The 16,365-nt window shown below is 42.8% G+C and overlaps 1 protein-coding gene across 6 annotated transcripts in view; it reads left to right on the forward strand.

Moving 5' to 3' along the window:
* Window positions 1-16,365, forward strand: part of KLF12 (KLF transcription factor 12) — a 180,550-nt gene that overhangs the window by 127,638 nt on the left and 36,547 nt on the right. For all 6 annotated transcript variants that reach the window (XM_083168861.1, XM_083168858.1, XM_083168860.1 and 3 more), the window contains one exon: window positions 3,044-3,581. In XM_083168861.1, coding sequence (XP_083024987.1) covers window positions 3,044-3,581 — 538 coding nt within the window. The remainder of the gene's footprint in view (window positions 1-3,043; window positions 3,582-16,365) is intronic.

Here is a 16,365-nt window from a genome sequence, read left to right on the forward strand (position 1 = left end):
CCCCCCAACATAAGTGTACTCCCCCGTGTCCGCCCATGTTTCCGCCCCGTTTTGCCCACTTTGAAACTACGCCCATGTGTCATTCCGCATGACGCCCATAATACGCCCATATTTCCCGACTGATTGCGGGGAACAGTTTTGTACGGGATTTGGCCGAACAGGTACGGAGTCAAGGCGTGGCACATGCGCGTTGCGTTCTCCACGCATGCGCAGACGCCGTAAAGACGCGATCCGAAAGTATGCGGTAAAGTACGCGTCAATCAGAATAAGGGCCTAAACTTGCTGTCCTGTGAAGACTTATTGCAGCTTTATGATTCTTTTATCATATGAATCTAAAATGTTTTAGCTCCACCGAGTGGATATTTGGTGGTACTGCAAGACAATTTAAGTGTGTTTACAACAGTCATGGGCTAATATAGGATTTGTAGGAGTGCATTTATAATAGTGGGTTAGCATAAATAAACAAACTAGAGAATAAAAAAAAATTCAGAGAATAGTTTTCTTCAGTTATAAATAATTTGAGCATTTAGAAAAGATATATATTTTTTGGGTCACTAATCAATAGTACCATTCTATTTTTCTACAGTATAAAAGAGAAAATACAAATTTTAAGCAGATCAATTCCTAATAGAAGAGAGCAAAGGATGGGCTGATTAAATTAATGAATTGTCAGTCCCAGTATTCACCTATACCCCTTCACATCGCAACTAATTACCGGGCATAAGCCGTTTTGAGCCGGTAATTAGTGCGATGTGAAAGGGGTTACCGTGTCCCGAAAACGGGTAGCAACAGTGTGTAAGGACCTTAAGGGCCAGATGTATCAAGCTTCAAAAAGTGATACAATGGAGAGTGATAAACAACCAGCCAATTAGCTGCTGCCTGTCAAACCCAGCCTGTAACATGGCAGTTAGGGGCTGATCGGCTGGTTGTTTATCAATTTAGACTTTACCACTTTTTGAAGCTTGATACATTTGGCCTTAGGGGCGGTGCCAGACTGGCTCGTTCACCTCCAGCTATAAAAGTTTATTCAGCAGTCAGTAACTCTACATTAAAGGGGAATGCTCCTCCCTCTCATACAAAAGTGAATATGCTCTGACATTTCAGGGTATAGTAATCCTCATTTGATTGGAGGATCATATCTTTTCATTTCAGTGTGTAAACGAGAGCAATTAGATGCTATACTATGAATGCAAGCCCTTTAGTTTAAAAACACTAGCATTAATAGTGCCTGTTTGGTATTTTACATCGATGTTTGTTCAGAAGACTTGCCAAAACCTTTAAAGGTGATGAGGCTCATACACCTTCCCAGGCTTACATATGCCATAAGAGAAGGCTCACACATGACAATGGGAGCTGGGGATGAAGACAAAAGACATAAGTCCTTTGCTTCTTTGGAAGACAGAGGAAGAGATAGTCAGTTGTGTTCTACATTTTGAACAACAATTGTATATTGTAGCCGTGTGCAGCAAGCAGGGGTGTAACTAGATATTTGTAGGCCCCTTAGCAAAGGTTTGTAAGGGCCCCTATTTAGCAACTGATGGAGACAAATGTATGTAAAACATATTACTTAGACAGTAAAGATGGGCCCCCTTCAGCTCTGGGCCCCATAGCAGCTTCACCCCTTGCATCTATGGTAGTTACGCCCTTGGCAGCAAGCAGCCAGTGTAATGAGTGAAGGATGTTTGCAGCACAGATGAAGTAATTAATTAATGGAAATGAGTTAGCCAGCTAGCTAGCTACATTGCAGAGCTGCACGCTTAGGGAGGGGTAGGCTGGTGTATTACTGTAATTGCTGAGGATGAAGGTAATGAGCACATGTATAGCCTAAGTATTGTAGTAGTTAATTTTCAGAAGTAAAATATAGGATACATTTCTAAGGTTGGACAATAGTGTTTTCTAAATGACTTATGCAGGGTACACACCGCGACGACCCGCTCTTGATGCACATAATGAGCGGGTCGTCAGTGTCTCGTCCGACCCGCTCACGGTGACGCGGGGGGACACGACCCGCTCACGATGTGCACCATGAGCGGGTCCGATCCGATGGCGACCCGCACCTGGCTGTATGGTCGTAATTCAGATCCTACCTGCAGCAGGTAGGATCTCAATAACGACCGACCCGCGGGACCGCGCATCGGATCGGTATCGGTCCACACCAGGACAGAAAAGGGCCCAATCACCACACAATCTACATCCAATTGGTCGGAATTGGATCTAGATTGAGGGGATCGGGCCCTAGTCGTCCTGGTGTGTACCCAGCATTACTGCTAGAATGGAGACAAGGAGAGATTAAAGGCTACCCCAAGGCAATGGTACAAGAGTGATTACATTAGTGTTAACAGAGATGGAGATGTCAGGTGAGGCCTAAGGGACAATTAATGGAAAAGATTGGAGCAGCAGGAGTTTATGGTAGAAGACATACAGTAATGGTGCAATTGGTTTATAAGAAGAGGTATAAAATTGTATCTCCAAGGATAAATAATACTGGAGTCCAACAAGCCAGGATTGCGGCCTAACCTGTAATCCACAGCCTATTACATAAACCTTTCTGACGTTAAATAATAAGTTGCACACATTGATCATAGTGTTTCCATTTTATTTTTTTTAAACTTTAAATACAAATAACTATAAATCTAGTTAATCATCAGGGCTTCCTTATAACTCATATTTAACTGTGTGCACTAATTCCTAAAGGGGTAACTAGTGAGCAGTTACAGAACTGTAATTATATACAACATCATACATATACTCATTATTACAGTCTGATGGAAAGATCAAGAGGTTAGTTTTGTTCTATTGAAGATGGGACATTGCCCATTGTAACCAGATTCAACTTCATATTTATTTAGGACCTTCTAGAAGATAATAGATCAAATCTGATTGGTCACTATGGGCAACATCCCAACTTCATTAGAACTCCCCATCTGAATTTACCCCAAATACATTTGTGAAAACTGTGTTTGTGTTATATTACAATGCTTCATTTTACATTAATATATGAATTATTTTTAAACCTTTTTTTATGTTTCTTTATTCCATGCAGTCTCCAAAAGTCCACAGCTATCCTGATATGGAAGCTGTTCCCCTCCTCCTCAACAATGTGAAGGCAGAACCTCCAGAGGACTTATTAGCCACTGACCATTTCCAGACACAAACCGAGCCAGTGGACTTATCAATAAACAAAGCTAGAACCTCACCGAGAGGAATTTCTTCTTCTCCACTTTCCATTACTACTTCAGCAGCTTCACCTTCTTCTAATTCATCTTCATCCAGCCGTCCAGCTTCTTCTCCAACAGTGATAACATCTGTACCTTCAACAGCATCAGTGCCAACAGTATTAACTCCAGGACCCCTGGTGGCATCAGCTTCTGGGGTTGGTGGACAGCAGTTTTTGCACATTATTCACCCTGTTCCACCTTCTAGTCCTATGAACCTACAGTCTAATAAACTGAGTCATGTTCACCGCATACCTGTTGTTGTGCAGTCCGTTCCTGTTGTTTATACGGCGGTGAGGTCACCAGGGAATATGAATTCTACTATAGTTGTACCTCTACTGGAGGATGGGAGAAGTCATCTTAAAGGTAAATATTGTATACAAAATAAATTTTACTTGACAAATTGAACATAACACTTAAAATATGTATTGTATGTTTTTTGAAAATAGCAGAAATCTTTTAGTAATGAGTGTATGTACAGAGAGGTGTACCAATTCTCTTATTTATTTGGAATATTTGTCAAGAGGTTAGTTATTAAAAAGAAAGCTTCTGTCCCCTTGTGTCACTGCACACCCTTGGCCAGCACCTTGCTAGCTCAATAGTAGGCTTTCTTCAATAGCCATTTCAAACCAAACTTTCATAGGACAGAATATGTGCACCTGGACACTCTAGCAGCACATCATGTAGTATTGAATTAACTCCTTTTTCCCTGTTTTATTTGGTACATAGTGTACCAAGTTCTGTTAATATTTAACTATTCATTTACTAATTGTTTCTTTTGAGAAATAGGGGGGAATTCAATTTTGCAAAGGGTGCTCATTGCCATTGCCGCAGCATTTAAACACCACCCGGCACAATCCCAAATTTGCACAAAAGTTGGCAGCAGTTTGTGCATGTTTGGACTGACAAAAATGCATCTCTAGATGCAGCTGGGTAGATGTCTTCCCCTGCAATTGAATTCCCCCCCATATTGTTCAATATTAACAGAACTTTTTATAGTTTTAGCACTTGTACTAGTTACACAAAAAAAAGATAAATATATTTAATTAATGGTGTTCATATAGCGTAGGCTGCCAGCTGAGAACTGCCTCTTTTCCTGTTTTGACAGCTAGGAGTAGTTGTAATCTGTAAAATTACACTGTAGCAGCTGGGTGCCGGATGACTCACCGACAGTTGGGATTCCGACGGTTCATTCATTCACATCAGTCCTTGCCCCAGTGTAGCTTACAATCTATCTTTCTTACCACATGTATATGCTAACACAGACGTTGTAGGGTTAATTTGTTGGTAGGCAATTAGCCTATCAGTATATTTTTGGATTGTGGGAGGAAACCGGAGTACCCGGAGTGAACCCACGCAAGTACAGGAAGAATATACAAACTCTGCTCAATTAAAACCATGGTGGAAATCGAACCCATGACCTCAGTGCTGTAAGGTAGTAATGCAAACCACTACATCATCCTTTCTGCCCATACATCCCAACTTACATGGGCTATTTTCCCTTGTGAGGTTCCATGGCCCCTACAGAGAGACAATAGAATAGCGCTCGCCATCAAGCCCGCAGTTAGGCGAGCGCAAGGAGCCCACAAGGGGCTTCAATGCGCTCACCCCTCAGGATTCCGATGTCGGAGAAACGATAATTGGAATCCCGACCCTCGGTGAGTTATACCATACACTTAGCAGCCTGTGCAGTCAGCAGCTGTGTTTAATATGGTATTGCTGCGCACATTGCCCCCTCTACTGGTTGTTAATGCTGATACAGCGCTGGTGTGGTTGAAAAGCTAGGATTCCTGGAATGGGTCTGCCATGGATATGTCACACAAAAGGTGTTTTGGTACGATTTAATCATCGATAGACAAAATGACAAGATGGATATATCTAGAATAAATAAGCAATGCATAAAAATGGTTCTAGGGTACATTGCTCTTTCCTTCAGTATTTAAAATTTTTTGAAACTTTCTAATCCATATTTGGTATTAATACCAGGCTTGCCTACCCTCTCGGAATTGCTGGGAGGCTCCCGAAAATCGGGTCCCCCTCCCGGCCTCCCGGGAAGGTGGGCAATCCTTCCGCATTGGCCAGGCAGCCCCTGCACTCCCCTTCCATGCAGCACAAAATACCGGTTTTCGCGGGTCCGCGGTGAGGGGTGGGGCTAAAATGCAGTGAATCGCGTAATTTAGCATCATTTATCTCCTCCCCCAATTCGCAGACCCGCGAATTGCGTACTTTCACTGCCATGGGGTTGGGGCTTGATGACGTCTGGCCCGCCCCCACCCCCCTGACACACTACTATGGGGTCTCCTCTCTGGGCTTCTCCCGGAGACGACAAAACCAAATTCGGCAAGTATGATTAATACACATATTTAGGATTTATTTGCAGTGTCATGGACCTGGCAGTGTCATGGATTGTTTTCGATCATCATCTGTAAAGACCAGGTGATGTCAATCTCAAAGGTTTTAAAAGCCCAGACTTATCTGACCTTGCCCCAACAATCAGCACCATGGGTTCCTCTAAGCAGTTGTGTAGAACACTGAAACTGAGAAAAGTTGACGCTCACAAAGCAGGAGAAGGCTATAAGAAGATAGCAAAGCATTATCTGATGCCCATATCCTCTGTTTTGGAATGCAATTAGGAAATAGCAGTCATAAGGAACAGTGGAAGTTAAAGCAAGATCTGGAAGACCAAGAAAAATATCAGACAGAACAGCTCGCAGGATTGTGAGAAAAGCAAGTCAAAATCCACTGTTGTGGTACACTATTCCACCATGAAGAGATACTTGTACAAATATGGTCTTCATGGAAGATTCATCAGAAGAAAACCTCTTCTACGTCCTCACCACAAAAATCATTGTTTGAAGTTTGCAAATGAACATATAGACAAGCCTGATGCATTTTGGAGTCAAGTTCTGTGGACCGATGATGTTAAAAAATAACTTTTTGGCCGGAATGAGCAAAGGTAAGTTTGGAGAAGGAAGGGCACAACAGAACCTCTGTCCAACTGTTAAGCATGGGGGTGGATCAATCATGCTTTGGGGTTGTATTGCAGCAAGTGGCTCAGGGAGCATTTCACGAGTAGAAGGAAAAATGGATTCAACAAGATTCCAGCAAATTTTGGACGCTAACATGATGCCATCTGTGAAAAAGCAGAAGATAAAGAGAGGCTGGCTTCTACAAATGGATAATAATCCTAAACACACCTCAAAATCCACGGTGGATTACATCAAGAGGCGTAAACTGAAGGTTTTGCCATGGCCTTCACAATCTCCTGACCTCAACATAATTGAAAATCATTGGATAGACCTTAAAAGTGCAGTGCGTCACAGACAGCCCAGGAATCTCAAAGAACTGGAAGACTTTTGTAAGGAAGAATGAGCGAAGATACCTTAAAAAATAATCGAAAGACTCTTGGCTAGCTAGAAAAAGCATTTACAAGCTGTGATACTTGCCAACTTAAGCGTGTATCTGGACAGTGTGGCTCCTGGTTAAAGGATCGTGGCAGTGGAGTACCGTGGACTGAGCCCCCCTTGCTTTCCGGACACAAGGGACCCAGACTAGAGGACTTCACACAGACATCTGTATGCCTGCTGTTTGCCGGGAACACTCTGTTACATGCTTTTATGACAAGTCACCACTTTGTAAGTGTGCTGTCTTTATTAAAACCTTTTTTACTCGATTGACCTGCACTATGCTGCCTATTATTATATCTCCCCCTCACACAGAATAAGGGGAGAATTCGATGAAGTTGGACCATCCATCCCTCCTAACATTTACTTACCTGTTGACCTCAGATGTGTAATGTATAGGGTTTTGTATGGTATTTTATTAACTATATTATTATATGATTAAAATTACTCCTATATTTGGTTACCTCTGAGCGCTATTGCACTCACTCATTCCTTTCCACAACTGTTGTATATTTCGAGTAGTCTAAGGTGTTTTCTACTCTATGAGTGTGTGTATAGCAGCACTTTGGTTTTATAGCGCACCCATTAGCCTCACCTTCTCTTCTTGAAGCTGTGATACTTGCCAAAGGGGGCAGTACAAGGTATTAACTCTGCAGTGTGCCCAAACTTTTGCAGATGCCGTTTTTTGTTTTTTTGTTATTTTGAAAGTGCAAATGATAGAAATAAATTCAAACTATTTTTGACATGATATAAGAATGTCTAATCTGTAATTTGATGCCTTTAGGACGTTTTACCCTCTTTCCTTGGCTTCTTTTTGCACATTAAAACAAATTTTTGCCTGGGCTGCCCAAACTTTCGATCCCCAGGTGGTATTTATTACTTGTTTTAGTGCCTGTAATTACATTGTTATTTGATTCTAGGTATTTTTATCAGAAACTTGACAGTCGGTATTCAATGTACTGACTGTTGAGTGTCCGCAAATCGCCGAAAAAGGCCGCGGAGTGTCGAGAAATGGCCATGATAATCTGCGTACGTTAACTACAAAACAGATCCGACTTGTTTTAAGTCAGATCTGTTTTATCGGAAACTGCCTTAAATACTATCTGCCAAGATTGTGAGGGTTCCTGCCTTCTCAGCGGCAGTAGCTGTTACTATGTTTTAAAGATGTCAGCTGGAGTAGTTGGGCCAATACAAATGTTACTGTCAATTGGCCCATATGCGTAGGAGAAACCCCAGTCTGTATGCAAATATAAATAATACAAGATTATACATTTTGCAACGTGCCCAAAAGTGAAAACCAATCAAACATGAAACAGATGTGAATAAACATTCCCATCTGTCCTTCTTTCCTAATTGTCCCTTTAGTTGTACTGTGTATCTCATCAACTGGGCCACAGAAGTGTATTTATTTTCAGATATTAAATTATTTTGAATTGTGTATTTTGCCATTGTGTTGTACGCTTGCTTTTACTTATCTCAGATGTCCTTCTCTGACCATAAAAGATGTTATTTTGTAGATTAGCAGATACCGCATGAATCTAAGCTATATATAGTCTGTTGTATTCTACATTTGAGTGCTTCTTGAAATCAGGATTACAGCTGCTACAAGAGACATTAGCCCTGGGCCATCTCTCATTTATGTTTGATTTTATATAGCTGTACACTGCTAAAACCTGATTCAATGTGAACTTTGTGCAGCTTAAAATTTAAGAAATTGTTATTAGGGGGCAAAACTATATATCATGTAAAAGGGCTAGACTGCGTATCCTTATGGTGTGTACACACGCTACTTTTTGCCTTCCGATGTTGACGATATAGTCAACATCGGATCGGAATCGGATGCAGATCGCAAGGGTTTTAACCCTTGCGAATCCGATCCGATTCCGATGCGCGTTCACGTATCGCAAGGCAGAAAGTCTTGTCTGCCATGACTATATAGTGCAGATCTGCTCTATATAGTCAGACTTGTATGCAAATCGGATGTGGCTTGAGCCAACAACAAATTGGATTCGTGCAAAAAATACACTACTCGAGTATTACATAATCATTAATGTGCAATGTGTATTCATATGCATAGATAGGACATTACATACCACAACCAAAGCAATTTATTTATGTAGCGCTAGTATATTCCATTGTGCTTTACAATTTGAAGCAAAATAACACTGTACCAGTAGATAGTTAAGAGAGCCCTGCTCACATGCTTGCTTTTTAATCTGAATATGATATAATGTATGTGGATAAATGCTAAACATGCCAGATTGGTCTATGCTGATTTCTCTGTTGGGCTATATGTTTGCCACTCCTCCCACCTGCCCCTGAGTGTTTTTAATTAGCATGGAACACTTGCAATTGCAGACTACATATTCATCAAGGCGCTATGGACCTTATTCCGATCCGTTTGCAACTGCCGTTCGTTCACACAGGGATCAATGTTTGGTTACTGTGCATGTGAGAAGCTAAAGCAGGATAGAGGATGAGAAACCAGCAGACACTGCTGATTCCCTTGTCTCCAATGCATCCCAGGCCACCCCAGCACGCCCATCCCCCCCCCCCCCCCATCCTGTACACAGTAGCCAATAGCCGGCTCTGTGTACAGTCAATTTAATTTGTCGTCTCTGTCATTGCCGCACCCACGCTGCGGCTGACTTGCCTCTAGTGCTCAGCCAGCGGGCAGTGGCAGGCAGCAGCATGTCAGTGCGCTCAGTGCGTCCAGCGGGTGCTGGCGCCCACATAGACCCCACTGTGGCTTGCTCCCCCAAGAGGCAGCTGGGGCTGTCTTACAGTAGTTACGCCACTACGTGCACCCACTGGGAATACATGGATCGCTGGGTGTGAATGCACCCAGGACAGCGGGTGGAGGGCGGAGAGGGGCATGGGGCGGCAGGTGGCCTCATTAGCATATGTGAATGCCCAGCCTTTTATGGGCGTTCCCATGAGAACGCTGGGGCATTCTCATGATAATGAGGCCATGACATGGCCGACGGTGTAGGGCAGCTGTCATCACCGTATGTCAGCTGCCCTCCCATTTCCTTCAGAACTTGCACGCATATGTAAGGGTGCCTCAGACCACTCTTACATATGCGTACTCATTCCACATCATTCAATGGTCGGCGACCATTGAATCATGTGGGTGTTCCGTGGTATGCTGCAAATGGATGTCTATGCAAAACATCCATTTGCAGCCAGTGCGAAGGAACGCGCCTTGCAAATGGTGGGCCGGCGTGCCATCATTCGCAAGGCGGGGTTAGGTTGTCTCGTTAAGATGGCCCTGGTCTCAATTGACCTCTAGAAAATGTGGATGTCTTAAAGGTAGTGGACCTTCAGCTCTTACACGAATGGCCCGGCTTACTGCAAACTGTAACCAGTTCTCTTTCAAAAGATTTCTTTTACTGGGGCAGATGTATGATCCGTCGTTATGGGGGAGAAGGGGTATCAGCGCACGTTATGTGCACTGATACCGCTTCTCCCCCATGTATGAAGGAGCCAGGATGCGCTATGCGCCCCTGTCCATATCGGCGCTGCTATCAAAATGATAGCAGGCCAAATGTATGAACGGTCAGCATCGCTGACCGTTCCGCACGAAGCCGGGTTTGGCTTCGCCAGCATCAGGCTGGCGAAGCCCTATCTAAACAGCAGGGACAGCGCTGTCCCTGCTGTCAGCTGTGGGCTGCGCTGGGGATCTCGCGTGAACAGCGAGATCCCGTGCATGCCCAGTGCGGCCGGCCGGGGGACAGGAGATAGCGCATCAGTATTAACTGATGCGCTATCTCCAGAAAGGGACATCGCCGGAGGGGGGAGTTAACGCTCCCCCGCTTCGGCAGACAAGATGTTAATACATCTTGTCGATGTCCCTTCCTGCTTCGCCTCGCTATTGAGGCGAAGCAGGAAGTATCATAGCGGCGCGATAAGCGCTGCTATGATACATCTGCCCCAATGTGTTTTAATTTATACATTTATCTGCTGTAAACGGCATCTTATCACAAGCATTTGTAAAATCTGCTCTTTAAAATACATAATTAGACTCCATTATATTATATCAAGTCACTTAATATTTAATTTAGACTGCTCCTATTGATTATGTACAGCAAGTGCATATTTATATTTATACTCCTCACAGACGTTAAACATAGCCACAAGGGGTAGACTACTGCATGCTTACTTGTTATGTCACAATTTCTTATTTATAATACAGAGCACATTACTTATTTATGCCCAGTCTGTAGTGATTTATGTCTTGCTGTCTAATCAGCACTATAGCAGCGGCATCAGTGGGACCTGTTAAACTGCTCCACAGAATAATTATCTCATTCCATATTTGGCTGTGGCATTGTGTATGTTTCTTTGGTGGAATCCCTTTCTCCTTTTATTCTGCCTACACTTAATTCTGCCTACACTGGTTAATATCTACATTAGAATGATTCAGTGAAAAACAGAAGACAAAATAAAAGGGACAGTCACATTAATTGCTGCCGTGAGTGTAACTGCAGATCAAGATAGAAATATAATATAAGACAGAGTGAAAAGGAAAGTAAGTGAGAGGTAAGGAGAGCAATCATGCACAAAACTGCACTTACTCCAAGAGCAACTAAAGGGCCTCATACACTACAACGATATGTCTGAGCCCAAACCTCCCAACTGTCCCGCTTATTGCGGGAACGTCCAGTTATTTTTAGGACGTTCCCGCGCCACTCCAGCAGCCGGCAGTGTCCCACGAAGAGGGGTGGGTTGGGGGGGTGGGGTAGTTGGGAGTCCCGCCTGTTGTCTGTGAATAGGCACAGCGTCTATTCTTGCAGCCAGAGGGGCTAAGGGATGCTCACGAAGCTGCTGGACATGCCCCCCAGCAGTGGAAAATTGGGCGTGGCCTCGCAACAGTGTCACTGGTATAGGCCACACCCCCTTCTCGGTAGCCACACCAAAAAAAAGGCACGCGCCGCAGGGTTTCCCGCCAGCCCCTCTTCATATGTTGGGAAGTATGCTGACCCTGAAGTCTGATGGAATTTCCCTTGAACTCCCCCTGGACCTTTCTAGGAGTGATTCCATCCGATTTTGTACTTTGGTGACATTTTGCATAAGATATATCTCATGCGATTGATCAAGCCAAGATAGATCACATGTAAAACTTGTAAAATTGTGCCATAAGTTATATCTGGTGGGCTAGATGAGAGGGCTAGAGGGACTGGAAATGCCGGTCAAATTTCCTGTGATACATCGCAGGCAATATATCGCATGAACAAAAAAGCACACATTTTTCCATCCAATTCCAATAAATCAATGGTTCAGTATGAGCGATCTAGGGCCTTCTATCTGACACTCACAGGACCGTGCATCGGAATGGATCGGATGGAAAACACAATCACTTTACAAACGATATATCAGACTGAAAGGTCATAATCAAATAAAATTGTTCAAATTCGTTGTATTCTATGTAGTCCTTAAGTCATGTCTATTTGAATCAACTGCATTTTAGGAGTAAAATCATGTTAACATGTTCAGAATGTCGACATTCACTTATAATGTGGTAACATTTTCAAAATGTTCAAATTCTGATGGTGCAAATAGTCCAGCGGAGGAGGAGAGAATTAAGTTAGGCAAGTAGGAGGACACTAGTCCAGGCAGCAAGGATAAATTTGCTGCTTCGATGAGCCTTTCAGAGAGAATATTTATGATTCATGCTTGCACAGTGCAGCTGAGTGCACAGATATGGACTTACAGCTCCACTCTGTGGACAGGAAAAAAAATGTAGTCATTAAAAACTTCTAAACACCATTGAAAACTGCTAAAATGCTTTAGTCAAAGAATAAAGAACTTTCACTGGGAGTCCCAGAATGTCGATAATAGAACAAGGATTGCAACAACTCTTGTTACAAAACTTGTTAAGTAGCAGAAGTTTATCTCCAATGATGACCATTTGATACATAGGGCCTTATTCTAGTTCACTCTTAGAGGCAAATTAATTCTTAGCTGGACAAAACCGTGTGCACTCCAGGTGGGGCAGATGTAACATGTGCAGAGAGAATTAGATTTGGGTGGGGTTTTACTTTAAGTGAGATCTATATTTCAGTGTACAGATAAAACAGTCAATATTTTCCCTGCACAGAAACAAAATAACTCACCAAATCTAATTCTATCTGCACATGTTACATCTGCCCCCCTGCAGTGCACATGGTTTTGTCCAGCTAAGAAGGAATTTGCCTCAAAGAGTGAACTAGAATAAGGCCCATAGTGCAAAGTCCTTCTGCTGGCAGAGTGAACTAGAATAAGGCCCATAGTGCAAAGTCCTTCTGCTGGCGCAGACACATGTTTAGCTGCATATATATGAAGGATTTCATATATATATATATATATATATATATATATCCGGGCAGAAGCAATTTGCACACTACTGGTATACACCAGGCGGGTGCTCAAAAAACCATGTAGAAAGTTTGTAGATGGACAATTAGAGGCTGGCACACCTTTGCAAAAAAGAGAAGTCTTTTATAGTGAAAAAACGTGAAAACATTTTGCAGCAATTGAAGGTATAATACAACCGTCCATACATCATGGTGAAACGGGATACATCACTGCAAACAGTCAGTCAGGCTCAACAGCTGTTTCGGCACGTGGTTGCCGTCGTCAGGAGCACAATGGACTGAACCTCAGTGCGCATATAAATAGTGTCACTAATTGAGTCCTTAATGATTAAGTTAGCCCACCTGCATAAAGCACAGGTTAACACACACATGTTACTCACCTGTCCCGGGCGCCGGAAGTGACGCGACGCCGCTTCCCAGTGTAACTAGGTTACAGCGTCCGTCTCTCCGGCAACACAGAACAACATCGCCGGAAGTGACGTGGCGCAGGGTGTCGGAATTAACCTCCCACCGCGTCCGTTACTACGGCAACTGTCCCGGCCGTGCTTAGCGCGTCACACTGACAGCAGCCCAGCAATAAGCTGAATTGTGCCAGCAGACGTGCATCAGCACAGTCAGAACATCGGAGTCACGTTCTGTCATGATGATACCTATTATCAAAGGCATCAACCACTGACCACGGTCTCCAGTGATAAAGTGAAAAAATTCAAGGGAATTTTTGATTCTAAGCCCTTGAATTTTTTCACTTTATCACTGGAGACCGTGGTCAGTGGTTGATGCCTTTGATAATAGGTATCATCATGACAGAACGTGACTCCGATGTTCTGACTGTGCTGATGCACGTCTGCTGGCACAATTCAGCTTATTGCTGGGCTGCTGTCAGTGTGACGCGCTAAGCACGGCCGGGACAGTTGCCGTAGTAACGGACGCGGTGGGAGGTTAATTCCGACACCCTGCGCCACGTCACTTCCGGCGATGTTGTTCTGTGTTGCCGGAGAGACGGACGCTGTAACCTAGTTACACTGGGAAGCGGCGTCGCGTCACTTCCGGCGCCCGGGACAGGTGAGTAACATGTGTGTGTTAACCTGTGCTTTATGCAGGTGGGCTAACTTAATCATTAAGGACTCAATTAGTGACACTATTTATATGCGCACTGAGGTTCAGTCCATTGTGCTCCTGACGACGGCAACCACGTGCCGAAACAGCTGTTGAGCCTGACTGACTGTTTGCAGTGATGTATCCCGTTTCACCATGATGTATGGACGGTTGTATTATACCTTCAATTGCTGCAAAATGTTTTCACGTTTTTTCACTATAAAAGACTTCTCTTTTTTGCAAAGGTGTGCCAGCCTCTAATTGTCCATCTACAAACTTTCTACATGGTTTTTTGAGCACCCGCCTGGTGTATACCAGTAGTGTGCAAATTGCTTCTGCCCGGATTTACATTTATATGCAATTGAGCACCTTCAATATTTTCTTCTTTAAAGTGTGTTATATGTAATTGGTTATATTAGTGTTTTATTGTTTGTGCTCTTTATTGGATGTGACCAGTTATTGTTACATGCTTGCAAATGGATTCAGATAATATTGTTGATGATTTGTCAGGTACTAAGCGATTTGATCAGAGAGATGCAGCCAGAATATTGTTTGCCAATACAGATACGTTGGCCTTCGATGTTGAAACCCCTGGGGAAATTTATACTGATTTATTAAAATTAAGAAAAAGGAAAGTGGAGTTGTCCCTTCACGGGTTAACCCTTTCTCAGTATTATAAGGAGAAAATTATACCCAGGGGATTCCGCATTCGCAACCAACCGACTATTGGTAGAACTAACACTACCTTTTGCAAGCAATGGTGCCAGATTCTGAACGATTGTTCTTTTCAATTGATGCTTCTTGTAATTGATCAGGTTAACACTGACTTATCATTGTTAGATTCAGAGATTAACACCTGTACTGAAACTGGGATTGAGATACTTAAAAGTGATCCAGCTGGGGACTTAACTGTGAAACTTGAGGAATCCATTGCTGCATTTCATGCAGATTTGTTGTCATTTAAGAAAAGTAAATATAAAATTGTAAAAGAGGATTACAAAGAACAAAGAGTTTATGGGTGGATATTTGGCAATGAGCCTAAATATTCTTGGCGTGATAACATCAGGTCCAGAAAGAGACGCCCTAACAGAAATGAAAAATTCTCTGAAGTTGATACACATACATCAGCATCTGATTCAGACCACTCCTATAGACAGGTTTTTTCCAAGGGGACAGTAACACGCTCAAAACACAAGGGCGACCCCATAAGAAATCCTGTAGAAGGGGAAGGTCTGGATCACAGGTACACAGGGAGAAGAGGAAAGGGGAAAATGTGATATTTAATCTGTCACACTATACCCCCAATGATGACGAATTGGAAGTTCTGACGAAGGGTCTTTCCTTCGTGAGAACTTTCAAACAGAAATCTTTTGACTTTGAGGTGGAGTTTTACAGGTTTATACGTTTATTAAAATTAAAAGATCATTTTAGCAAGCATCCAGGTTCTAATACGACCAAACCTGACTTTAAACCTGCAAGTACTTTTGATCCCCCTTGCAATAATGCTGCTATAGCTATGTTTGCTAAACTCATCAAAAGGGATACATTACCATTCATAGATTCCCAAAAAATCTCGTATTCAAATTTAACTAGACAACAGAATCTAGCAATAGACTCCCTGAAAAATAATAATTCATTAATAATACGCCCCGCCGATAAGGGGGGAGGGGTGGTCTTGCTTAATCGAGATGATTATGTTGAGGAAATTAAAAGACAGTTGAACGATAATACCTGTTATAAAAAACTCACTTATGACCCCACCTATAACTACAAAAAGGAAATCGATGCTATCATTGGATTAGGCTTGGGGAACGGGTGGATAGATGAACCTACTGCATTTTTTCTTAGGCAAAATCACCCGAGAATTCCAATTATATACGTTTTGCCTAAAATCCACAAGACGTTAATAAAGCCCCCAGGTCGACCCATAGTGTCATCATGTGGATCACTATGCCAACCTCTCTCGCAATTTGCTGATTTTTGGCTACAGCCAATTGTACAGAAAACTAATTACTATCTTAAAGACACAACTGACTTTATTGTAAAACTGAAAAATCTGGGCACTTTGCCTAACTCCTCCCTACTGGTCACAATGGATGTGGCCAGTTTGTATACCAATATAAGACACAAAGATGGACTTGATGCAGTCAGAAGTTTGGTTACCGCCAGTCCTCATTATGCAGGCCCCAACATTAATTTCCTATTATTATTAATGGAGATTGTGTTAACAAAAAATTATTTTCTTTTTGAAAATTCTTTTTATTTGCAGACCCAAGGCACTGCTATGGGGAGTAA

This window comes from Crinia signifera, chromosome 2, assembly GCF_055691185.1.
Source record: "Crinia signifera chromosome 2, ASM5569118v1, whole genome shotgun sequence".
NCBI lineage: Eukaryota > Metazoa > Chordata > Amphibia > Anura > Myobatrachidae > Crinia > Crinia signifera.